General features: G+C 41.9%; 1 protein-coding gene across 1 annotated transcript in view; it reads right to left on the bottom strand.

The window, feature by feature from the left end:
- The window catches only part of flt4 (fms related receptor tyrosine kinase 4), a 48,344-nt gene extending 21,514 nt beyond the window's left edge, over positions 1-26,830 (bottom strand). Inside the window, exons 1-7 of the mRNA XM_063491317.1 lie at positions 26,410-26,830; positions 8,341-8,437; positions 6,783-7,057; positions 4,715-4,836; positions 4,437-4,608; positions 1,747-1,886; positions 1,497-1,668 (exon numbers count right to left, since the gene is read on the bottom strand). Of these exons, the coding sequence (XP_063347387.1) occupies positions 1,497-1,668; positions 1,747-1,886; positions 4,437-4,608; positions 4,715-4,836; positions 6,783-7,057; positions 8,341-8,437; positions 26,410-26,467 (1,036 nt within the window). The 5' untranslated portion in view covers positions 26,468-26,830. The remainder of the gene's footprint in view (positions 1-1,496; positions 1,669-1,746; positions 1,887-4,436; positions 4,609-4,714; positions 4,837-6,782; positions 7,058-8,340; positions 8,438-26,409) is intronic.

Below are 26,830 nucleotides of genomic sequence, written 5' to 3'. Positions count from 1 at the left end.
ACTGCTCAAGCAGATCTCTGGGCAGACTCGAGCAAGCCCTTAAAGCCCTTTTCCTTCTGGAAAAAATCTGAACGTGAAGCTTTTCAAAAACATCAAAGAGGGAGCATACGACACCTTTGGTGCACCTTTAGATGTCAGAGTTCGCCTTTCATGTTTTCTGTGTTTAGTTATGCTCCTTTTACTTTGGTCTGTTTCACGTCACACATAATATCACAAACCAAAATGTTTGAAAATAAAGCTTTACAGTGATAAAGACCACGTGTTGCAGGAAAAATTAATGAATGTAATATGTTTCGTTTTGATTTTTAAAAAATCGATCCAATCGATACCAAATATCGATTTAATATTTTATGAAATAAAATGTTGATTTTTTTATTAAATAAATCCAACTACTCTGGTAAATGAAAGTGGAAGATGGCTCATCTCATGCACAGAAATCCTGAGGCAGCGTTAAAGCCAAACTCGAGGGGACTCGACTCAACTGGCTGCCAGCTGCTTGTGTTCTGGTTATACTCCTACAGACCTGGGAGGTTGCGGAGTGCAAATGTAATAGTTAAATGTGAATTTCTGTGAAATGTGTAAATGTTTCTGTCTGTGTAGAGAGCAACAGATGATTTACCACAGTTAACCGCTGCATTATCAGAAGCAGATTACATGTAATTGGCAGCTAAGTGGCAACATTTATGGCAGTTTTTTGTGCTGGTGTTGGCATGTTAGACAATCTCATTTTGCAGCAAAAATAATAGATGAAGCGAGATAACTTCAGCTTATTGGATAAAACAGATATAACAGAAAGCAATATATGTTATTGGAATACTCGGCATGTTGCAAAAAGTTAAAAATCAAAATAATATCATAGTGTGAGTAAAGTATTATGATAATATGGTATCGTGGGGTGATTCCTACCTCTATTAAATATGTGACTTCATTAATAACTTAGAAATATAAACTACAACTGTCATGAAGGTAGCATTGATCGTGGCTCAAGAGTTGGCAGTTCGTCTTGTAATCGGAAGGTTGCCGGTTTGAGCCCCGGCTCGGACAGTCTCGGTCGTTGTGTCCTTGGGCAAGACATTCACCTACCGCCTACTGGTGATGGCCAGAGGGGCCGATGCCGCGATATGGCAGCCTCGCTTCTGTCAGTCTGCCCCAGGGCAGCTGTGGCTACAACTGTAGCTTGCCTCCACCGGTGTGTGTGAATGTGAGAGTGAATGAACAGTGGAATTGTAAAGCGCTTTGAGGGTCTTGAAAAGCGCTATATAAATGCAATCCATTATTATTATTATTATCAAACACAATCTAATGTGACAGAGGAGGATGCTGAGGACAGGGTGAGATGGCGGCAGATGATCGGTCAAGTTTGTCATTACAGGGATTATTGTGGAGACTGTCCATAACTGCATATAGAGCTGGATTATTTGCTATGTTTGCCAGCATAACTGTTAATGCAAACTTTAAGTAGACTAATGTACGGACAAAAAAAAAGAAAGTCTTACCATGAACTACGACCTGAGTTTGTTGGGTGTAAGTCCCGTCCATGCTGGTAACATTGCAGCTGTATCGGCCGGTGTCTGTGACATTGACACTGTGGATGGTCAGGGCGCTAGAAGCCGTTGTGGCTTGAGACAGAGATTCACGGAGGGTGGTAACTTGCACCAAGTCGTTCGTCTGGTGAGGAGAAACAAACTGTGATTGTAAATTCAGGTTTGCTTCTTACTAACACAACATGCGATGCACTGCTAATACCTGTTTGCTTGGGTAAGACCACTGGATGTCCACCCCTGCGTTGAACTCCACCATCGCTGTGCAGTTCAGGGTGAGGGCCTCCCCCACTAACAGCTGTACTGGCTCCTCAGGAAACAGCTTGACATCGTAAACCTGACTTCCTGTCCGGGAAAATAAAAGGGCGAGGTAGACCCAGACAGAGGGAGGGAGACAGTGAGAGAGGTAAGAGTGACATTGTCAGCAGTTTTTCCTGAGGAAATGACTTTCTTTTGGACCTGAGAAGCCATCCCAGGCTACTCTAAAACTTTATATATACATACATACACACACAATTTTATATATATCTAGATGTGTGAGTGTGTGTGTTTGTTTATATATGTGAATAAAACTGAAGTGAAGCATCAATCCCGTTTTGCACACTGGACAGTGTATCTGATGTTTAGGTCATTCTCTCTGCATGGAAATGACTTTGGATGTTAAAAAAAAAGGCAGACTGTGATTACTGATTGTTTATACAGTCCATTAGTGTGAAGAGTGAAGCCTCTCTGAGTTTCTCCTCTGACTGATGTGGCTATTACATTTGGCTGGGAGCGGTGAATATGAGTTTCCATTTGCCCTCTGAAGACAGAGGTGAATGAGCTCATACAACAGAGCGTAGAGCATCTGGATCACCCTGAGTTCACGCGCTATGAGAGGGAAACTCAACATAAAGTCTCTCGCCTTTTCAGCTTAGGTTTTCAAAATTAGATTATGCCTTCCTTTTCCATTTGCTTCTCTTTTCTTCTTTTCTTTTAATGCTTGTGACATAATGACTCCATCCTTACATGAAAATGGAGTTGTTTTAGAGGAAATGACATAATTAAATAAAAGCCTCGAAATTGTCAGCATTAAGGCTTAATTGGCTCGCCGACTGCCATGGAAAATTATGGGGACAGGGCAGTCAGTCTAGCACCACCTTTGATTTTCTAGCTAATTTCTCTTTCAACAAAAGCCGAGTCTCAAATCTAATTCAAATATTTGTCCTGGGTCGGGAGTGTTTTTGTAACTCCATTCACCCATCCATCCAATTTTCTGCTGCTTTATCCGGGTTTGGGTCGCAGGGGCAGAAGTCTAATCAGAGATGCCCAGACCTCTTTTGCCCCAAGTCACCTTTTCCAGCTCTTCTGGGGAGGGGGAGCGGACGCCAAGGTGTTCCCAAAACCGCATAGAAATAATCTTTCAGTTTGAGCCACAGCAGAGATAGCGTGAGCTCCTCATTTCTACTCCTTGCATCTTATTCTTTATTTAGCATACCAACGTACTGACACACCATCGGCATCAATGCAGACGCTTCTCCAATCTGTTCGTCAGTCTCCTGCTTCACTCTTCCCTACTTGTAAACAAGACCCTGAGATAACAGCACTTCTCCTGAGGCAGAAAATCATTCCCAGCACAGAATGTGCAATCCACCCTTTTCCAGCTGAGAGCCGTGGCCTTGGACTTGGAGGTGCTAATTGTTATCTCTACTGCTGAAAAACTGCCCCAGTGCAACTTTGCGATCATCCCTCAGTGAAGTCGAAAAAGCACAGACATGATCCTGAGACCACTGAACCTGAAACCTTTTGCCCCTTGGCTGCACCTAGAAATTCAGCAACAAACAGATATGTTAACAAAGGGCAGCACTGCCACAGTCCAGTACCCACCGGGAATAAGTCTGATGTCCTGCCAGCAATGTGAACCAATCATGTCAATTGTACAGGGACTGAAAAGCTCTCGAAGCACCCTACAGAACATCCCAAGGGATGTGGTTGAATGCTTTCTCCAAGTCTATAAAAAATTGACTGGTTGGGCAAACTCCCAAATATTTCTACTGGAAAAGCAAGAAAAGAGCTGGGCCATTGCTCCATAACCAGGAAGAAAACTGTGTTATCTTTCCTAAATCCTAGCACTCCCCTGGGATAAACGTCCCCAGCGAGGATAAGCAGTGTGATCCCTCCTGAAGTTGGACCACCACCCTAGTTTGCTAATCCAAAGGTACTAACTTGCACTCAGTGTTGCAGAACTGTGTCATACAGGATAGTGGCACAATACCGGCCAGCCAATATTATCAGTCGATATTAGCTATTTACGATCATTATATGAGCAAATAATTTACATTTATTTAAAAAAAGAAAAAAAACACTGGAGAAACACCCCTCAACTATGTTACAAGTGTTGATGTTGCATACTCTGCGACTTCCCTGTTGGCAATGCAGGTGTTTAGAGTGCCATGAACACAACAACCGGTTGATCTAAACAAGTAATCCACAACTTCGTGTGACAAAAAAACAAGATTGTTTTTAACCTGCATTGTTATATTATCTTAGCAAGGACACATTTTCTTTTTTCGTGTACTCGAAAGAAAACAGATATTGGCTTATATATATGATTTTTAAGTCAACAAATATCGGCGTCAGTCTTCGAAGTCCTATATCGGTCAGGCTCGAATCCAGACCTATGAGAATCTTGGATCTCATCCACCTCAAGGGCTCTGCCTAAGTTTTTTAACTAGCTTAGTGTTCTCAGTTACAGTAATGACCCAGTCTTCTCCGTGTCCCAAAGCTCTGTGGTGTGTCATTTAACTCTTGAAGTTAAAAGTTCAGCTAAGAGTTCAGCTGTTGCATTTTTGCAGGACTTTCTGATAAATACCTAAGGATACTTTTGAAACCTTTGGAGGAAGCATACTGTTTTACCTGTAGTGTGGAACACGTAGTTGTCCGAACTGTACAGTTTGCCTCCCAGGATAGCAGCACAAAAAAGCATCATGAGAGGCTCCTTGTCTATGATGTTTTTGGGAATGGACCAGCCCCGCTTGTTGTCCCATCTCAGCCTCTCCTTCTCCAGTGGCCAGGGATTGTACAACATCTAAATGCACAAAAATGATTGCTGCTGTTAAAATCATCAATTTAAGCACCAGCTGAAAGCTTTAACTGGAGGAACAGAGTGTGAGAAATTTGTTTTGGGCGCAAACCGTTTGCAGGGTGACATTCAGATCAGGCACTGTGACCAGGCATGGCACTATTACATCCGTGGAGTGGCTCTTGATGAAAATGGTCTGCACGCTGCCACTGTTGAGGAAGGGCTGCTCTGGGTCTGGACGCAGACAGAGAGAGACAGGGAGCTGTTAGAGGTTAACCCTGATAGCAGCTGGGGTAATGGCAGCTATTACTGAGTTAACTTCATGTACGGACAGCCAGATCTCCCCCATCCTGATAATGACCCCCAAGGACGCACCTCATGTGTAGTTTATCATGATTACCAACAGCTCAGTCTGTCCCCGCCTAGCAAATAGCAGTAAGGACCTCTATTACACATCAACTGAGAGACAGACAGCCAAGGGGTTTAATCCTCCTCTAAACAGTGTTACAATTTCACCTCAGGCTCTCTGGTGATGGAAAATATCTCTCCACTGTGTTTCATTCTTAACACCTCGATACTTCCCTTTTTTGTTGCCGCAGCTACTGATGCTCAGGACTTTGGGAGACATCGCAGCAATTGTGTTGGCAATTTACACTGCAGCTCTTATCACCATAAAAGCTAATATTCCCTCAGCAAGAGATTATGCTATTATAAAAATGTTTATCTCTCCCGCTTTGCTGTCAATACCGGCGATGTTTGAGCAGCAGCCAAAGATGTTATATGACATGCAAGCTTTTCTTCTTACGTCTTGTTTTGCATGATAAGCCTTCAGTTATTTCCATACTTCTTCTTTTTTCTGCACAACTCAAACCTATCACTTTAAGCTGCTGCGAGGCCAAACAAAGAGTCATATCAAGAGGCTTATATTTCTGCCCTGCAGTGGACTGAATACACACACACAAGCAACAGAAATAATACACAGCGTCTCACACTTTAACTTCTTCTCAATAAATCACCCGCAGGTATCAGACTGCAGTTGGTTTCGGAGGAAGAGATCTGCCACTTGAGGCGAGGACAGGTTGCAGAGCAGGCTGAGCAGGTGTTTGTGTGCTTTGCATTAGTCTAAACATGTAAAAATACAATATATTCATGTATTCAGATCAGCGTCTGCACTCATATGCACGTTTAGAGCATAGCGTTAGAGTCCTGAAGGAGTAAAAGGCTGACATCTGCCCGTCTAATTGAATCCACATGTGTCCCCTTTATCCTTCAACACACTGGGTCTAATTTATGGCTGCAATTCCATCTGCTTATGATCAGCCCCCCGGATAGATCTGTGGAAACTGTTTTGGCACCTTGTCAGAGGGGATAAACAGGCGTTTCACATGAGTGGACTGGTCAGCAGGATTCCCCGCCATGACAATCATCTGTCTCTCCATGTGCCTCCTCTCCCTCAGCACACAGAGCGAGGAAAAGTAAAGAGGCAATCCTTAGGGACAAGTCCTGAGTTCTAAAGTTCAAACTATGAGCTAGTCTGAAACTTCTATATGACAAAAAAATATTGATAGCGAAACACATTTCATTGGTGTTCTTTGATATGTTATTCATTTTGATATTACGAAAAACAAATAGCGCATTAATGCTTTAATTAGCTTCCCATTCCTGTCTTTATCAAAAGCTTTGCATCGCTAATATCCGAATCCTGCCAACTTCCAGGGTGTGACCGAGGCAAACTCAACAACTTCCACTTCTAATAACAGAGCGTCTGCTTTGATATTAAAGTAATATTCAAAACAGGAGATCTGCTTCAACAGGATGGCTACCAAAGAAAACAGAAATAAGGACTAAAGGTTCCACATAGCCAAGCCAAAGAGCTGCGGACCAGATCAAGCAAGGGGATGAAATTTGCTCTTTTTCAAAAACAAGTTCAGGAGTAAAATGAACCCACAAACATCCAGACTCAACAGAAAAGGACATATAAACAGATGTTTTGCCAAAACTGATTTCACAAATGTTATTCGTTGTTGTGCACCACACTCTGGCAATTACCTTTCAACAAAATGAGAAAAAGATTAAAACACTCCTTTATACCTAGCCTGTGAGGTAATCAAGTCATTTAAATGTTTTAATTTAATTTTCAAGTGTCAGAGTTAGCACATTTGCGGGCTTGTGTGACTCACCCATGACAAAGACATAAATGCTGGTGGCAGTGGTGCCATCAATGATGGCCTTGGCATCCTTATATGAGCAGCGGTAGTACCCCGTGTCTTTGGCCTGTGCCCCATTCAGGATAAGCTTCTTGCAGTACGGCAACTCTGACTTCCCCCGACACTCGCTGACTAAGGCCACCCTCTGCCCGGGGGCTGAGGTGGTCTCCAGCTGGGAGTGACGCTGGGTTAGGTCTCGTCCAACCAGAGTCTGATCAGGCCAGGCCCAGGCCAGAGTATTAGATCCCCTGAAGAGATGTGAAAAGTCAAAGGGCACAGAACAGATTTAATCTTAGTACTTAAAATGAAAAGTTGTATTATTGGAATTAACACTCAGATTGTCACATTACTTGTGGTGTACCACAAGGTACACTCCTAGGTCCTATAGTTTTTTCTTTTTTTACATGATTCCATTTTACCAAAGTATCCAGTAAGTTTATTAGTGATGTAATTGTTCGATTGCATAAAACTTTCTTTCTGCTTATCAGTCAAAATACTCTGTGCTAAATAAAGATATTATTATTAAATTGTTGTTACATGTTAAGTAAAAAAACGACAGTGTTTGTGTGACTGTGAGTGTGCATTTTGCACTTGTAGTGCTATAAATTTTCCAGAGCATCTGCACATCCTTGTTTGCTTTGAGCTTTGTCACATAAATTCAGTTATGTTAACCCAGAGGCATTACGGTTGCAACCATAATGGCCGCCTGAAAACCGATAGCTATGCTTTCATCACCTTGCTCCACTAAACAGTAATGTCAGAAATTTGCACACGGTGCCAAAATGTGATGGCTGGAAATGACACAAACATGACAGATGATAATTTAAGTATTTTACAGCCCCAGTGAATAATTTTCCCTTATGGGAGATTGTTGGTGGTGTGGTTACTGGAGTTTTTTTTTTTTTTTTAAGATGAAAACATTTATCTGAGAAATACTCTGGAAAAGACCAAAAATAATATCAGCTTTAGCAAAGACAGCATTTCTTCTTCTTTTTTTTGTTCACCACAAAAACAAAATGGTTAAAGGAGGGACTGCTTGGGGCAGCAGACAGCACAGCTGAGATTTCATGGGGATATAGGATCATTATCAGGAGTTGATTCATATATGACACAGGCTCAGTTTAAATCGGGTCTGGCTTTGCTTTAGAACAAAAAAATCTCTGTTTCTTATAAGACATGGCCCATTGTTTGTATGGTTTAGAAAAAGCAGAGTAAAACAAGTGCAGACTTTTCTTATTTAAACTGACAGTTTGCATCACAAATGTAAGACGTATAAAATGCTATGAAAACTATTAGCAATGCTCGAGTGTCCAGATCCTTTGTTCACGAAAGATGCAATAAAACTGGTAACTTTATCTGAAAAATGAACTGCAGCAGAGTCAAAATGTATTTTTCTCATTTGTTGATTGCAAGTAACACATTTTTTTTAATCTATCAATGATGATTTTTTGTAATTTCCTGAAAAAACACACAGGTTGTCATGCACAAGTGCATGTAGTCAGTCCAAAACGAGAAGAGCAGACACACATACCTGCATGTAAGAGTGAGTGTTGTGTGGGCTGCAATCACTAGTTCGTCTTTGGGGCTGTCGAGGACGGGTGGAGTCATAGAATAGCCTATCACCAGACCTGCGGGAATGAACAAGCCAACTGCATTAGAATCATGTTACACAGGTCAGTCAAGACCTAGTGTCTTTGACAGAGCTGCTGGTAAGCTGTCAAATCTCTGAAACACATCGGGAATCTGAAATCTGACACAGTGGTTATTACATTTACAAGCTGTAAGGCAATCTGCGGCTAAAGGAACCGGTCCCTGATGCTGAAAAACACCCAGATAGAGAAATCACGGCTCGCTCATGAGGCAATGCTGGTTTGATCTCTTTACCTCCGCCTCTGAAACAGCCACACAAACCATTTGCCCTTGATTTATTACAAATGCATTCACTTCACTCATCGGTGCTTGGTTAATATAGCTGGCCTAGAATGTCATTACCATAGTAGAGTCCCCTCAGGGTGCTATTAGCGCTTAGTCAGACGCTGCACCTACAGTCGATCATATATAAAAGTGTCACCATGACTTATGCTCCACCTGGATATCATTAGAGATGAAAACACACACTGTGCTATAGCAGGGACTGAGTGGCTGTGCAGTAGTGGAGAGGCTTTCTGAGCATTTACAAAACAAATCATGACCATTTTCCCACATCAGACTGAATAAATAAATACATAGTGTGCTTCAAGGCACTTTGTTACAAAGCAATGCACAAACATCAAAACAAACTGAGAAAAAATGCATGGATAAGCATCATAAGCAGTAGACTATAATATATAAACTCCTACACTCCATATTTAAAATGTAAATAAAAACAATGCAATGATTTTCAATTCTGAAAAATTCCCTCTGCACATGAGAAGAGGCTGAAAATCAGTATTGAAAGCTAAGATCTTCACACCCTCAGGTGCCACTGCCTTGAAAACAGACACGACTGTCTTGGAAGTCACTGCATAGGCTGAGGAACACTTCCAGAAACCACTGTCTGTGAAAACAGTTGACCGTGCCATCCATAAAAGCAGGTAAAAGCTCCATCATCCAAAGAAAAGCCATATGCAAACACAATCCTGAAACACTTTCTAAGGGGTTAAGCTCATTTAAAATGGACTGAGGACATTTGAAATTAGCTTGTGGAAAACTGATTTGTATTCAGACGAATTTAAAAGTGGAATTATTTTTGGAAAACATGGATATGGCATCTATGATGATATGAGGGTGCATTAATGCCAATGTATCTTACACATTTGGAAAGGGACCATCAATTCTAAAAGGTACTACAGGTTTCAGAGCAATATGTGCTCCCATCCATTGTGTCTTTTTTAGGAAAGACCTTGCATGAAACAGTACTTAACTGCATATTGCAGCTATTACAACAACTTGGCTTTGTAGTAGAAGAGTCCAGGTTTTGAACTAAATTGCCTGCAGGCCAGATCTTTCACCAACTGAAAATATTTTGTCCCAAACAAAAGATACAACACTGAATACCCAGGACCTTTGAACAGCGAGAATCTTATATTATCCCCTATTAGATTTGTAAGTTTCCTCACTTCCAAATAAATGAACTACCTCCAATTTTTATGGTAGTTTCATTTTAATGAAGAGAAACAGAATATGGTAAATGGTAAATGGCCTGTATTTGTATAGCGCTTTACTAGTCCCTAAGGACCCCAAAGCGCTTTACACATCCAGTCATCCACCCATTCACACACACATTCACTGGTGATGGTAAGCTACATTGTAGCCACAGCCACCCTGGGGCGCACTGACAGAGGCGAGGCTGCCTGACACTGGCGCCACCAGGCCGGGGCTCGAACCGGCAACCTTCCAATTTCCGAATATCATCTAAAAATCCAGAAAAACACCTTACTTAAAAGTTAGAAAGTGATTTGCAAGGCATTGAGTGAAATTGGTATTTGATCTTTAAGCAAAACATGAAGTGGTACTTGGTGAAGAAACTTCTGTTGGCAAGCACAGTGGTAATATGCTTCTTGTGGTTGGTCACCAGGTTTGAACACATCTCAGGAGGGATTTTGGGCCACTTCTCTCACCCAAGACTTGAGTAGGGAGACCTGCAAAATTTCAGTCCATTACGGCATATTATGTTACCAGTAGTGTCCTTGGCCACTGTGGTCCCAACTGCCCTCAGATCATTAACTAGTTCCTCCCGTATAGTTTTGGACTGACCCACCACCTTTCTCATGATCATCTTCACGCCATGAGGCACTGTCACCTTCTCACCAAGCTTATTGCTGATGGTCTTGTAGCCCATTCCAGCCTTGTGCAGGTCTACAGTTTGTCCCTGGCGTCTTTTGACAGCTCTTTGGTCTCGCCCTTGGTGGTGGAGAGGTTGGAATGGAAGAAATGGATTCTGTGGACAGGTGTGCTTTATACACATGATGAGTTGCGATCAGGAGTATTTGTAATTGATTGATTCATTGACTGGTTTTAATCTGTGTGTCACATGGGCACACAGCCAATCTGTGGGAGCTAGAGTTTTGGCTGGGTTGTAGGGGGTAAAATGCTTATTTCACTCAATAATATGCAAATCAATTTACAATTTTCATGTATGTGTTTTTTTCTGAATTTTTTAGTTGATATTCTCTCTTTTTCCACTAAAATGAAAAAGTCATAAAAACTAGAGACTGATCATTTTTTGTTAGATGTGAACAAAGCTACAAATTCAGCAGGACAAATGCACAAATAGAGTTATACAAGCAGCTGAAAGGCTATACAAATACCTTTCATATATTGGATCAATACACTTTCTTTTATAAGCACACAAATCTATCTGGGGTCAAAACATTTGTACAATGGAGCTGCATATGCGCATTTTATATTACTGACTCACACATCTTCTAGGTCTAGGCAACAGCAGCTGAAGTGCCCAACAATGGTTTCACAGCAGGCAGTCATGACCTGCTGCCAATCAAAACTCAGAGATCTGTACAGCTGCGAATCTTAAACTCCAGCCTCATTCCTCCTACATGTCCCGCCGCCCAGGGAGCATCACAGACCCAATTTATTCATATGTAAATTTTTCATGTTGACAATGTAAGCCCAGCTTCCTTTCAAAACTGCAAAGATTTGAAAACTTCAAATGATAATTTCTTAAAGAAATCATGAGCGATTTTGAAAAATATGCTGATTTGCTTTCTTGCTGTGACTTAGATAAGAAAATCGACGCCAGTCTCACATCTACATACAGCTGCAATCAACAGGCGGTTAGCTGAGCTTATCACAAAGGCGAAAACTGTGGCAGCCTAGCGAGCTGCAAATACATAAAATACAACAAAGCGGACTAACGGAAGAAATCTGCAATAATAGCTGAAACATCTGATGCCTGACTAACAGGCAGAAGTATGCAGTAACTTCCTGAGTCACAAAGCACGGTAAAAATAGGCAAAAATTACAATAAAACAATGCCCCAGATGTGTCCAGGTTTTTATTATAGCCTGTGTTATTTGCAGTGTTTCTATTTTTGGTTATGTTTTGTATATTTGCTGTGAGCTGCTTTTTACATGTAGGTGGCGGATTACTCAGAGCCAAGCTAGCTGTTTCCCACCGGTTCCAGTCTTTATGCTAACTTTAGATAAACGGCTACCTCAGCCTCGGCAGTTATCTGTAGTTTTGCCAAGAAAGCAAAGAAAGCAAAGAAACATCTCCCCTATAAATTTGAAAGTTGTATTATGTTATTATTCCACTAAAAAAAGAGAGAGAAAGCTAAAATAATCACCTTTAACTTATCCTGATTTATTGCTGCAGGAGATAACAACTGTTAACAGTAAAACTTCACCGATATCGTCTCACAGATGTTAAAACTGACATTAGTGAATTATTCAGAGCTAATATTGGCATTCTCAACAAAAACAAACATGCTGAAGGCTGCAGTGGGAGTCGGTGGCAGTCCATAAATCATTCCCAGTTTGGTGCCCAGCAGGATCTTCCTTCCTTCCTTTTTTCTGAGATCTTTACTCTGCCTCGGAGGAATAGCAGAGACTCCCCCAACGTATTGTCTCTGCTGTCATGTGAACTTGCCACCAGATTCAGTCCCATCAGCGTTTGAAATGCTGCAAAGCCAAACAGCGGGCTGTGAAAATTGCATACACAGAGGCCAGCATCAGGCCCCCCAAAGAGCTACAGACCAGGGGAAAGTGAAAAAGGAAATTCCTGTCAGGACAAGTCCAAATTTCTATTTTAAGATGCGTGGATTTCCTTCCCACAGGCACCAGGAGAAAAAGATCATCTCGAGGATTCTTTGCTCATTTTTTAAGGACGGCAGATAGCTCCAGCAAAGCTCTGGACCACCCACACCTTTCCATTCACAGACCTGGATGCAGAGTGTAATGGGAGACCTACAATATTTCATCAAGTTCATGAATTTTTACATTCAAATGACTGAAAAAATAATGAGGTAGCTTTAGAATAGAAATAAACTTTATTTTCTTTATTGATCGCCTTAATGTTCTAATCAGCATTTTATGTCAACAGTAGATTAAATGATGTGTGCTAGTAAAATGTGCACAAAGATATGAATCATTTAATGTGATGAATTAGCGAAAATAGCTGACTGTGCCTTTCAGCACTTTGGATCTCTTTTATGTTTGTCAGCTCTTTGTTATCTTTCCTGCGACAAACTTTCATTCACTATCTTTTGTCCTCAAATACATAATTTTGAAGAATTAGGCCATATCGTATTCATAAGGACCTCACGGTACCTTGTTATCCTAACAGAGCACTTTTCTTTCAGACATCAGGCTTACTTGTGGTTCCTAGAGTTTATAAAAGTAGAATGAGAGGCAGAGCTTTACCCTCACTCCCAGCTCCGCCCCAAAACTAGCCTGTTTCTGCAGGAGGCTTCTTCCTGTTTAAAGCGAGGTTTTCCTTTCCACTGTCTCAAAGTTCTTACTCATAGGGGGTCATCTGATTGTTGGGGTTTCTATCTAATATCGTTCAGTCTTTACCTTAGAATATAAACCACCTTAAGCTGACTGTTGTTGTGAATTGGTGCTAATCAGAGCGGGTTAGTTAATTTCTGATACCAAAAATTGTTACCACCACTTAGAAAAAAATGCTTTATAGACATGCATTTTTCTGAACATGGCCTCTCATGCCTCTGTGAGTAGTAACTGTTCTAAAAAATTAAAGGTAGAGGTAGTGTGATGTCCAGAAGGGGGTCAGTGTGGATGAGCGGGTGCACAAAATGTCACACTTGGACAATGAAGTCTACTGTTTACATCCCTTTAAGCACCACTAGTGTTTGCTTTTTTTAATCTTTACTTAGGTGCATAAATTTTTTTAAAGAGCTATTGTTAAAGAGGTTTTGCATCAAAAACAATAAAAGAAAGTACAAATGACAAATGACTTCACTAGGCAGACCCGCCACAGAAATAATATCAAAGAGGTGGCAGTGAACAGCGCACACTCTGCCACCCACACATCTGACTTTATTCATTTCTGCCATTTTTTAATTATTCCCCACAAACTTGAACCATCTTCATTACAGCAATCTGTACAATAGTGTTGGACTAAAATGATATCGATCTCTGACTCTAAGATACAGTTGACTTACAAACTATATATAATATGTAAGAATCCTGCGCACAGGCTGACATATGGTGACAGCTGTTAGACGTGCAGACTGAGTGATGAACTGGGTCCTAAATCCCCTTTGTAGATGAGTCTCGGTGATGGATGCTTCCCTGAGAAAAATCTGTTGGGAGATCGCACACTGGCAAGCCACACGCGGATTGTACATCACTTTTGAAATGTCATTAATGACTGGTATGCCTGAGAGATAAAATGCCAAGCTGTTGGAGGTGTAGTTTGTGGAAGGAGGGGAGGCTACAACACAAACATTTACCATTACAGTGAACACCTCAGCTGTGGATTTTTTTTTTAAAAAGCTACAGCGTGCAGTAGATGTGTGTGTGTGTGTCACAGGAAAGGGGAAAGCAGCATCACACCCACACGGAGTCGAGCTAAAAGCTCCCAGAAATCACAGATCATTCAAACTGACAGAATTAATGTCATATACGCCGATGTACGCTGAGCTCAGCACCTCTGCGCTCTATCTGAAGCGGCAGTCTGAAAATAACGTGCACCAACTCGATAATTTGGATTTCTTGTGTATCACTCGTCATCCTAAGTGGCTATCTCGCATCTGCTGAAGGAGTCAGAACTTATTTTGTGCTGGGTTTCGCATGACTGCAGGTCGAAGCACCGCCGACCTCTCTGCTGATTGATGAGTGGTGGAAGGGAGTATATACTGTAGGTGACTCTCAACCATGTTAGTGCAGAGGCTGCTGTTTCTTTCACCCCGTGTTTAACAGCGATGGCAGATTTTTGTGCCAGATGTCAATATCTTCCATATGGATGTGCTTCAAAATGTATACACTCCCTTTCCAAACCGCGAAACCCCAGATGTGGAGACCTGTCACTCCATCAGCTGCACAAAGCGTTTCAGCACATATATATAATCCCATTAGTGTTTGCTTGCACTCTGTCAAATACAATTAAAAACACACGAGGCGAATGCCAAAGTAAACCGAACACATCGGATCCTGAAGGCTTGGGGCTGATACCGTGTCTTGTCATGATAATAAACAGATTTTCCTGGTTTGAGCTTACATGCTGCTTTTCATGGCGGACTGCAATGACAATCACTCAGTCAGCTCATATATCTGGGTATGCCTTAAACTGTGAAGAACAGAAAGGTTAATGGTTACTGTGTATTGCAAGGGCTATGTTCCTGAACAAGAGCTTCAGCTGGAGGACAGTCGGTGGGTGGACAGTGAGTAATCTGAGCTGCAGTTGTGAACTCTGGTTTAAGGTGACTGTGTTATCCTTCAGTACACAAGGCTTCAAGCTTCCAAAAGAAAAATGAGTGTCTCAGTTATGTTTAGTTTGTCTTTAATTTGCTTTTATTTAACTGGTTTTAGCACCTGAGCGACAGTTTAAATTAGTTTGCATTTCTGGCCACTTCTTTTTTAAGTTGAGGCTTATGTATAATGCATTTTGCTGACATTAAACGCAGCCACTGGTTTCTCTTCATTTGTGCGAGACACACAGTCTTTTATGTCCTGTGTCATTGCATTGTAATACAGCAACTAATACAGGGCACATTGCATTGCTTGATAATGTCAGTGTAACTGACAAAAAAAGGTCAGGCAAATGTGGTGTCCGGGTTACAGATCAGCTAACTCATTTCCAAATTTAACATGAAGTCACATTAGCTGATGAACACCTGGAACTTCATAAAGTCCAACTACTTGTACACAAGTTCAGCTGCTCGTTAATGCAATTATCAAATTAGCCAATCAGTTGGCAGCAATGAAATACATTTATGTATGCAGACATGGTCTAAACGACCTGATTAACTTCAAACTGAGCATCAGAATGGAGAAGAAAGGTCATTTAAGTGAGATGCGGGGCTGGTCTGAGTATTTAAGAAACTGCTGATCTACTGGGATTTTCCCAGCAACCATCTTAAGGGTTTACGGAGTCTGAAAAAAATAAAATACAGAGAGAGAGAGGCAGTTTTCTCTGCAAAAATTCTTTGTTGATATCAGAGGTCAAAGGAGAATGACCAGACTGCTTCAAGCTGATAGGATGGCAACAGGAACTCGTTACAGCCAAAGTATGCAGAAAAGCATCTCTGAATGCACAGCATGTTGTACCTTAAAGCAGATGGGCAAGAAGACCACACCATGCACCCACTCCTGTCAAATCTGCAGCGACTGTGTGATGCTTTCAAAAATCTCTGAGGAATGTTTCCAGCACCTTGTTGAATTCAGGGAACAAGCGGGACCAACCAGCACTAACACATCGTAACTGATGAAGTGGCCAGTGTGTGTATATTTTAAATGTAAAACACAATAACACACATGTTAACACTTTTTTTTCTAACTGCTACAGAAACTGGAGATTGAACCGCTGACCTTCCAATTAGTGAACAATGTGCACTCCCTCCCAAACCGCAGCCGCCCACACAGGCATACAAAATTAAATACAGACATATAGAGAATGGTTAACAGCGATGTACACTTTAGTAGGTTTGCTGGAAAATGTGTTGGATCGTGCCAAATCATTGGTATAAATCATTTTTGCAGATGATTGTATGTCGAAACCCTATTCGGAATGACTCCCTGGCCTGAAACAGCAAAATGAGTGGTGATTGGCCAATTTACAAGCACCTTACAAATGTGAACACGGACAGAGAGCCAGAAAAATATTTCGAGCCTGGTTCCCCTCTTTCCCATGCATTCCAGCTGGTGGTGCAGAGATAAGCAGCAGCTTCGGGAGATTAGCCTCGACCAACAAATATCACAGTAATTTCATGCTGGATTCTGTTATCTAATGATTACACATGATATAAACACATAACATTAGATTTATAAATGACTTCAGGCACTTAAGTGTTGTGTTTACATGCTCTCATAGAGACGGGCTAATTCCGAGTCTCCTTTATGTCTGAAGCAGCTGAAGTGACAGCGACTCGATGACTTTAGAAACCTTGTGATTCGGCTCACCGACTTCTCGGTATCTGACACTCTGATCACCAGGGCTTGTCAAAAATAATTCAATTCTGTCTTCAAGAGTTGCAGAAGATTTAAACTCTTCACTGACAGTCATTTGACATGGCTTTGTAACAGAGAAGCCGCTCACTCAACATGTCCTTGTAAAGAAACCTGACATTTCTCTTGAGAAAATAGAATTTCTCTCTTGTTTTGTGAAAACCCATTCTTAGATTAGTTTAAAAGATTTGTAAAAGAGAAGAAATGATATCTCCTCTGCTAGGCATAAAAAAATATTAAAAAAGCAAAAGAAGTTCCATCCATGTTTGACATCAGCCATATAAAGGGATATGGTTACACCAGCCAGATGACTTCCCAAAGCAGGCCCCTCTGATTTTCTACAAGATGGAAGTCCCAGATGTATATATGTGAGCTCTGTGCCAGAAGTCAAACACTTTCAAGGACAACTGTGTCTGTTTACTCCACGAGTGCCATCGGGCCTCGCTTTGATGTGCCAGCCTCCTAACTGGTTGACAGGGAGGAAAGAAGTGCAACTGGTTTCCTGTCAAATAAAATCTGTAAACAGCATTTTATTAATTCTAAAGACTCAGAATGCCTAACCATGCCATAAAACGTCTGCATCCCAGTGTTTTGCAGCAATTTCCAGCTATTCCTTTGTATACAAAGAAAAATGATCTTAATAATGCTGGAAAAGTTTAATTTATTTGGGACACTTGCAGATGCACAGCAAAGCTTATTAGATTTGGTTTACATTAGAACAGCAAAATCATATGCATGCTTGAATGCACAGCATGCTAGAGCCAGCCAGGTCCAATTGTTTCCTGCCCTCGCATTTCCTGCCTGATTTTCACCCATATCATTCAACTCAATGTAATCTTATTTGCATTATGCCAAATCACAACAGATGTCATTTCAGGGGGCACTTGACATAATAAGGTCAAGCTCTCTCACAATATTTCAGAGAGAAGCCTACTGCACGGCTTCCTTTGATTATAGCAATAACGGGGGGAAAAAAAACCTCCCTTTTATTAAGAGGAAACCTGTGCGCACAGCAGAAATCCATAAATCAAACAAATGTGTGTTTCAAATCTCTTGTTCCCATTTGTGTTTCCCCTACTGATGGCTGGGAGCTGAACAGAAGCAGTACATCAGTGTGGTTTCTCTTTCTCATGCAGTAAACAAGAAGAATTTCCACATAATCGGAGTTCCTGGGGCAATATCACATCCAAATGTACTACGTTTGCAAGATGAACTGCAGAACTGCTGAAGTTAGTGGGACTACAGTGATTCATACACACTGGATTTTTAACCCATTTAAAAGCCTCTTGATATGCGCACTCACATTTTATTTGCTGACCTCTCTGCATGGCTCACATTGGGAGTTTTTGTCACATTTATGCAATACTGAATGTGGGCTTCCTATAGTCTGTGAAGGACACCTGCTGACTAGATAAATCACACACACAGAGAAAGCTTCAGTGCCATAGGGCACTTTAAGCCAGTTAAAAATGTAAAGCTTCTCTGAGAAGCAGGCGGATGCAAGGCAGGCGGGATTCGTGGGCATTAAAGGCGAGCGTGAAGACGAGCCCTCCTCTCTTTCGCTCTCTCTCCTCGGGAGCGACACAGGGCGCTCGTGTGAAAAGCAGAGCGGTGTTTTTCACTGCGAGCAAATTTCCTGTTTTCTTTATCATATTCACGCGTCTCCCGCTTCCCGTTTTCATGGACACTAAAGATGATTTTGCCGTCAGCGTTTTCCTCTCCCCTCTGTAGTTTTGTCTCTGATCAGTCACATGACAGGAACAGGAAAAGAGGAACCATTTGCAAACAAATAACTTGTCAGAGTCTTAGTTTTAGCGCACAGGAGGGACTCAAGGGAATTTAAAAATAAAGGCTTTCACAGATATAACGATTATGGTAAGGCGTGTGCGGAGTCGCTGTGTGGTTATATAAAATGTGCATGAGCAAAGTTCCAGTGGAAATTCAGTTTAGATTCAATTACAGTAATAAAAAAAGGAAAGTGAAACACACATGAATGAAAAGAATGTACAAAATGTTTCAACTTTTTTTGGTGGCGAGGGTTAAAATTAAGAGCAGCTTGAGGATGCAGCTACACTGTTACTGTGTTACTGGCTGAGGTCCAAGACTAGAGGGCTCAGAAATAGCACCGTATATCTGCCGAAGGACGGGAGGCCAAGCAGGCCACGGAACAGACCTGCTCTTTGGATGTGAAGTCAGTCAGCCACGGGCTCTGACACGCTTCCCTCTCTCCCTCTCTCTCCCAGCTTCCTCTGTCATCTGGACACAAGGCCGGGCCAAATCCAGGCGACGGGCTGACTGGCAGCCTGGCTTTGATTTCATTGTTACTACATAGGTGGATGACATCCACCACATCCCTGTCCTCTCCACTGTTGGGGGAGAAAAAGCCTTTCCAACATCCTGCCAGAGGAGGGCTGCAAACATAAGGATGCCACAGCAAGCCATCTGGGCCAGCTTCCTATGTTTAAAACCTCTGACCCTGACTAAACCTTCCTGTACCTGCCACACAGGCACACCGGACAGCTTAACTCTTCCTTTGTGGCAGTGCCTCTTTTTTTTTTTTCTTTTGGACTTGTCATCATTTTTATAACTGAGATATTGCTTCCTCCACTGAGAAGGGAAGCAAGTACATTCTGGTAAATGCTTTGCCTCTGTTTCTGGCAATGATGATTTTGTGTGGAAGAATCTAAAATGTTCCTTTTACAACTAGCTGCACAAAAAAAAAAAAAAAAGCCAACATTAGTGCCAAAGATTAGCACAATCCAGCCCTGCTGTGATGGCTTGCATGCTCATAAAAATCACGCTGTGCCTCTTTAGAAGCCAAACGTTAAGGAGCTCCTTTGCTGTGCTCGTTACCTGATTCGTGCAGACTCTGGCCATAAACAAGTCTATGCTGCTGTCGTGTCAGATCTCCCGGCAAACTAAATCACCGCAGCAGCTTAAGATGCCGGAGAAAACAAGGGCAAAGTAGGGAGCACTGGGTCAGCAATTATGGTGCTGAGTGCCTAAAGGGAGGGAAGCTGGCAATTTCCTCAGGCTTTGCCAATAGACCCTTTCCCATGAACCTCAAGTGACCTCCAATGCACAGCAAGTACTGTGAGTGACCAATAATATGCTACATGGACAAGTCACAACCCTAAACCCGCACAGCTGCCCGAGCCTGAGCAGCAGTTTGAAAGTAACAGCGATGGCGACTCTAGTTAGAATTACAAGAGCTCCAAATTATGTTTGTTTCTAAGCAACAGAGGCACTTTGGAGTGCTGTAATATAACTGCGATACAGGCACTGTGTCCGAGGAGCCGGTCTCTGCCTTTAGAGGTATCAGGCCACGGATGCCACAAAGGAAGAATTTTCCTCCTGCGCCTCACAACGTAACTTACAATAAATGTCGTCACTGCCTCGTACGGCTGTTGGATCCCATGCAATTACTTTTGCATTACCGTGTCATGACAATTTGTGAAGTCAGCACATTTGTAGCTGTGAATTAAAAACCCCTGATTATTCTGGACTCTCTCATTTGATCATCAACCTGTCGCCCCGTAGAATGACACCCAGCTGACTCGACAGATTGCGCACGACTCCTCACAATTGTTTTTCTTTTTAATGTCGATTAACAACGGCAGTGACACAGCACTCACTCGTGCAGTTGTATAAGCTCTTCACCTACCATGGGTGGCTCTGTACACTCAGAGACTCACAGTTCAAGTATTCAGCCATCAAAGCGTCGCTAAAATGCTGTCCTTGTGATGGACTGCAACATGAAACTCAGGCCTGGGTGAACATGAGAGACAGGAGGAAAATCAATAGGTAAAACCTCCTCTGCACAGTAATTATTCTGTGGGAGAGATTTTTTTTAAAAGAGTGCAAAGAAAATAGAGCCCACTGAAACATTTCATTTGCACAGCAGGGACACTGAAATGACCATGGAGGTATGGTTCTGAAAAATCCCTTCATGGCCATTTGTATAACTCCTCTTTTTCATACGACAACTCTATTGATTTTGAAAAGGTGCTACAAGAAGGGCTGAACAACTAAGAATAACCATTCTTTTCTTGTTGTGGGCCAATGGAACCATTCATACAACAAGAGAAAGGCTGATTTTTCTCTTTTTTCATTGTTAACACACAATTATCTGTCAGTTTATACATCACCAACTGAGTGCAACATGATGAAAGTACTGAGTTAATTTTCTATTTGAACTGTTTTGACATCACCTGTGGCTTTGTAGCAATTATTTAGCTACGAACAACAAGTGGGTCACAACCTCCCTTTTATCAAGGCAATCTGTTAACCCATCAGCTAGCTCACTCTGGGAGCAACAACCAATATTTTTGGGCTTCCGATGTATCAGGATGTCCGGACGGTGGACACCGGATAGCTGATTCATATTCCTGTTCCATCTGTCAGTCGCTGAATGCACATGTGACGATTACAGCTACATGTAGAAATGACAGGTACTTTAAAACCAGAGAAAGCTTCTGGAAACCAAAAATCTCGTCCCTTGCCTACAGACTGCAGACTGTGAATGCTGTAGACTGCTCCTTAGATTGTCTGTGTGGGCCTATTTGTGTATGTATTTGGGTTTCTTGTTTGTTTAAATACGTTTTAATGCGTTAATGACCCGTTAATGAATGTTTTTTTTATGCCTGCAACACCTTTGAGCCTCCAATTAACTGAACTAAAACTCTATTGGCAATTTGGAAGTTGGAATGGCAAAGTCTTTTCCCATCTCGTAAATGGATTGACATTTAAGTGTTTTTATAGTATTATTAACATCTTCATGCCACATTTACACATTCACAGACATTCATATAGTGCTTTATGCAACATATGAAGCATGCTTATCTATCAAACATACATACTGATAAACACTTTTGGGCATTTTGGGGTTCAATATTTTGCCCAAACACACTCACAGCCAAGACCGTAGGCAGCAGGGCTGCTGTGGGTGCTGGAGCGCCCCCTGTTGCAAAAGGGAGACATCACCAGAGCCACTGAATGGAAGAGTCCGTACCACAAACAAGAAAAAGGTCCAATGGGCCTTTCTCTTTGTTACAGCAATGGCGGATCATGGAGTCTCGCAATAGTTCCGGTTAGCGACACACGCTAGCCGCACCATAGAGATATAGCAGCACAGAAGTTTTTAAAATGTAAGAAACAAGTTAAAAAAAAAACTAGTCTGCTTGTTATCAGAACACATTCCAACTGCCAAGTCAAATATTATCCATATTTGGATAGGTTCTGGTCAGCTGTGCGCAGTTTCATTGTATATCTTGAGTGCCGTGGAAGATAGGTATTCTTTTTAATGGTTTTATAATTAATCTGTTTACCTGTGTGTGTGCCTGACATGAGCCCACTGTGAAGTTTAATTACTGTTGCATCTGTTAAAGTATTGTGTGTAAGCCTGTATACTATAAGGACCAGTTCAGTTCAGTTTTGGCTGTTTATTCTTGTCTGCTGTGTGCAGCAGAGTCTGGTGAGTAATATTAGAATATGACAAGACAAATATAATAATATATATTTTATACCTTAGACCCTAGTACCCCGTCGCCTGCCTGTCTAATTCAGCACCCCCAACTTCAAGGCCCTTCCCACGGCTGATTTAGACTTGTGCAGTGAATCTTTGGACAGCCTACGACATAACCTACGTAAATGGCCAATGCCGTTGCCAGCACTCATCCTTGTGCGTGTGTGATATGTTAGTTTCCTTGTGATTGTGTTCCGGTGTTTTATATGCCAGCCACAATAGAAACAAATAAAATACTGGGATGTTTTATTCCTCCTGGGCCCCCGCTCTTTGTTGTGGTTAGTTTTGGTTTTTGATGGGTTTTAAAATTGCTTTTATTTTATTTTTTTTGGAGGCAAACATGTTTGTCTCTCAACTTTTTTCCACTTCCTTGTCATTTTCCTCACGTCCGTTCCAATTTTTGATTTCCGTTCTGCAGTCTCCCTCCAGGAATTTGATGAAACGTGAGTCCTTATGTTAAGGCAGCGATTATGATTCCCTTAGTTCCCTCAGTTACTCTTCCATTGAGCTAGACATCAGGTTGTGGCATAAGTAGTGCTGTAGGGTTTCAGAGGGGTCTACGATTATGACCCACCTATGGTGTAAATTTAAAATAGAGGTATAAATCCCCCATTAATCCCCTGTCACATTGGAGGACAGGGGATAGAGCAATCAAACTACTTCATGAGCCACGCGGGAGTGAGCTATTCATTTTCCCAAGGGGGCCTCATGAGAAACTGGTATTGTTGTGGAGGGCTGCACCAATAAACCTATAAAAAGATAACATTAACACTGAGCTAAACTGAGTTCAGCTTTTTGGCCCAGGTTTTCATGTGGGCCCTTAAGAAAATCCTTTTTGCCACCCCCGATAGTCGCCCCCATGTGTGCAAATGTCCAATTAATAAAGAAGACGTGCACCACATACAGAGTAAAAGGGAAAAATCCAAAAGTCCCTCGGCTCGTCTCTTGGCTCGGCTAATAACATTCAAAATGGGTGGTGAGGATGGTCACTGTATTATCTCACGGCGGCATTACTGTATTATATTTTTACATGAAAAGCATGTGGGGATCACTGAAGTGACTAAAGCTCATCTTCACAGAGAGATCGGTTGTTACTGAGATGTTGCCTCCAAAACCACTAATGTCACTCTTAAGGTGGTATTAGAAATGTCGGGGTATCATCAGAGCTCTTGGGATTTTGTGCTATAACAGCTGATCCAAGAGAAGATAATGAATGAAATTCAAAAATGTCAACAAAGAGACAAAATAGTTTAATGGAAAAGTGGCGCCTCTCCAAAAGTGAATAGTTCTCTTTAAAATAGTTATTTAGATGTTTACATCGGGACCAGAACAGTGGCCAGTGGATACTGCAAAGCAATGCAACTAGCATGACTAGAAACTGGGCATTGAAAACATGCAGGGGTCAGATATTTGAAAACAAAAATACCACAGATGGTTTCCATCAACTTTCTAACACCAACTTGGACACATATTTGGCCTCTGCTTCAGATTCCTGGTGTTGAAAGAGCTTATCTCTCAATTCTTGTTGTATTTGGGGTATTTGCGCTGTAGCATAATGAGAAAGTGAGTGACCAGAGCCCCAAATGCCCAGGGGGCCTCACTGCTCCATGCCAGCGATGAGTGAGCCACTGGACTCCTTATTTATTTGGACTTTACTGCAGCAGCAGCATTCCTCTCAGAGGAGGCTCTCTAGCTGACAGAACAAGATATTCAAGAACGGACACCGTGGACCGCAGAGTCCTGAGGTTGAATCCTGAGATCAGCACTGAGAACCAGGAGGGGGTATTGTTAGCTAAAACAACTCAACCTCTATAAGGGTACAACTAGAATAATACCCAAAGTTGAGAGTCAGATTTCTGGGATGATCTGATCAAGCAGAGGTATGCGTACAGAAAACACTCTGCTAAAAGCAATATCAACACTGTGCACCCAAGACAGAGAGCAAGCCAAAGATCATTTGGCTCAGAAGCTCAGGTTTTCTTTTTTTGTTTTCTCTCTTTTTTCTCATATGTGGCTCATTTTGACTGGAAAGGGTTTAAAAAGCCAATTATGGCGCAACAAAATGAAGGAAATTATGAGGAGAGAATGAAGGAATCAGTGACTCGCTATTCATTCCAACGCTGTCAAACAGCAGCAGAAGTTTCCCCCGTGATGTCTTTCTTAAATAAGACAGAATTTCTGTGATGAATGTCTTTGCACTGCTGTAATTCAAACCAGAGGCAGAGCGTGACAGCTAGATGGGATAAAATGACTCGGGCAGGAGCTTTTTTAAATGCAGCTGCTGCGTAGATTATCTGCTCTCCCCATCTTATGACAATGACTTCTGGGCTGGTGGGTCTACAATTGACTCACCTTCAATCTCTCCCTCTGATCATAATAAGGGCAAGTCTGTGATCTGGTTACAGTTACATCAAACTCAGAAATGGCTTTTTAATGTCGCGCATTTGAGAAAGAAAGAAATCTGGGGAGTGTGGGGTTAGGAGGGTTAAGAAAAGCCCTCAGGCCAAAGACGTGCATAATCTTTCAACACACGACTTTGTTTTGTTGAATTTATTTGATGAGAGAGATTTATAAGTGAGACAGACAAAGATCTCTGATGTTTCTGTCTTGGATACTGTTTCACGAGTGGGAAAAAAAAACAAGAAACACTTTGCTTTAACTCCACATCTCCAACACCTCAAGACCATATTTAGCCCTCAGCAAGTCTGCATCCTATATAAAGCAGCTGAGCATAACACGACGCTTGACTTGATTCCAGTCTGAAGTGATTTCAAAAAGCAGCAATTCTGAGCTTCAAACTGCCATCTTTCTCCCACCTCTCCGTTTCAGAGTGCCAATCAATCCTGTAAGTTCCCACTGTGAGACTTGAAAAATGCCTCCAGGTTAGTTCTTCGACATTCTGTTTCATTTTTATGCTTTCTGTACCAGTTGAGAAGCAGAGGGCCTCTGTATGGATGAACACCCTGCACATTAGGCTTGTGAGATGAGGAAAACATTATACAGAACTTTAAAAATTCAAAGGTCACATTTTTATTTAGTGGGAATGAAAACTCCGGTTTGTTTATTGTTCTCAGTGGATGCACGTGACCCAACCGGCACAGCTCAATGACATTAATGAGAAAAGTAATCTCTCCATATGGTGACTGCCCCTCACAAAAAGTTCTTCACAGACAGCTGCTCACCAGCAACTGAACAACTCAAACATCCACATTCAGTCATTTACGGAAAGCTGCGAGCATTCTCAGCCGTAGATGTTTCATACACCTAATTTAAACCGTGCGCAGAGGACCAGCGTGCTTTGGATTATTTAGACACCGCCTGGCTGAACTTGTTTGACTTTAAGACACACAAGTGACAATGGAAGACATGTGCAGGCAGAGCTTTTTGCTTTCCACAAAAAACAGAAGATTGCAGAGAAAAGATCTGGACCCTCACCGACACATGGGAGCCCAGTGAGCTCTACATACACAGCTGATGCAAAGTCACTAAAAGTCAACTCAACTGAATCCCCTGTGTTTTTATATCTCCTGAGATTAAGGCACCATCAATTAACAGCTACATCTTCATCAAACACAACAACAACATGCCTCCCCCTAGTGCCTATCTGCATGTAGACTTGTTGAGTCTTACACCCTACCAAAAGATGTGCACTCTTAGTGCTTTTCAAAAGGACTGATTAAAAGTGGGTTAAAGTTTTTACGCACAAACTTTGCAGCTAATAACAGGCTGATAACACAGGAAGTAGCCCCTACGCACAAATGCGCACAATTAATATCCACCTGGCTTCGTTCAAACCTCGAGTAAAACTTAAAGCAACTTAAATTAAAAGCTCAATCCACCTCACAGCAGAGGAAAGCCGGTGTAAACCTTGAGTGCAACACCTCACTTTGTTTTTCGTTTTAAAAAAAAGTTGCGCTCAAAACTTCCACCGTGACTGAAGATGTCTCCTCACCTGAGGCGTATGCTAGTCCAATCCAAGTCCGACAGAACAGCGTAAAGTCTGTCTTCATCTCCAGATCTCCGGTCCAGAAGTGCACAAGCTTGAGCTGAGTTTCTCTCTCTTTAAAAAAAAATTAGAAGAATAAAAGAAAAAGGACAGGTTGGTTTTAACAGGCTCTTAGTGGAGAAGCTGGTTTCAATGAAGGTCCTTGGATGGGGTTAAGGGGGGGAAACTCAGGTGAACGCTGTCTGTCTGTGGGCTGCTTTGCGCAGAGAGGACATAGCCGAAGTGCTGAGGAAAAGGAAAAACACACACACACCACACACACACACACACTTTTCCCCCTCGTTTAGTTTAAAAGGATGCATAAGGCACTGAATGGGATTTTCAACGATTTCCCTTTCCTTTGCTCGTGACGGGAGCGCATCCACAT

This window comes from Pelmatolapia mariae, linkage group LG2, assembly GCF_036321145.2.
Source record: "Pelmatolapia mariae isolate MD_Pm_ZW linkage group LG2, Pm_UMD_F_2, whole genome shotgun sequence".
Lineage (NCBI taxonomy): Eukaryota > Metazoa > Chordata > Actinopteri > Cichliformes > Cichlidae > Pelmatolapia > Pelmatolapia mariae.
This window is presented reverse-complemented; position numbering and strand designations above follow the sequence as displayed.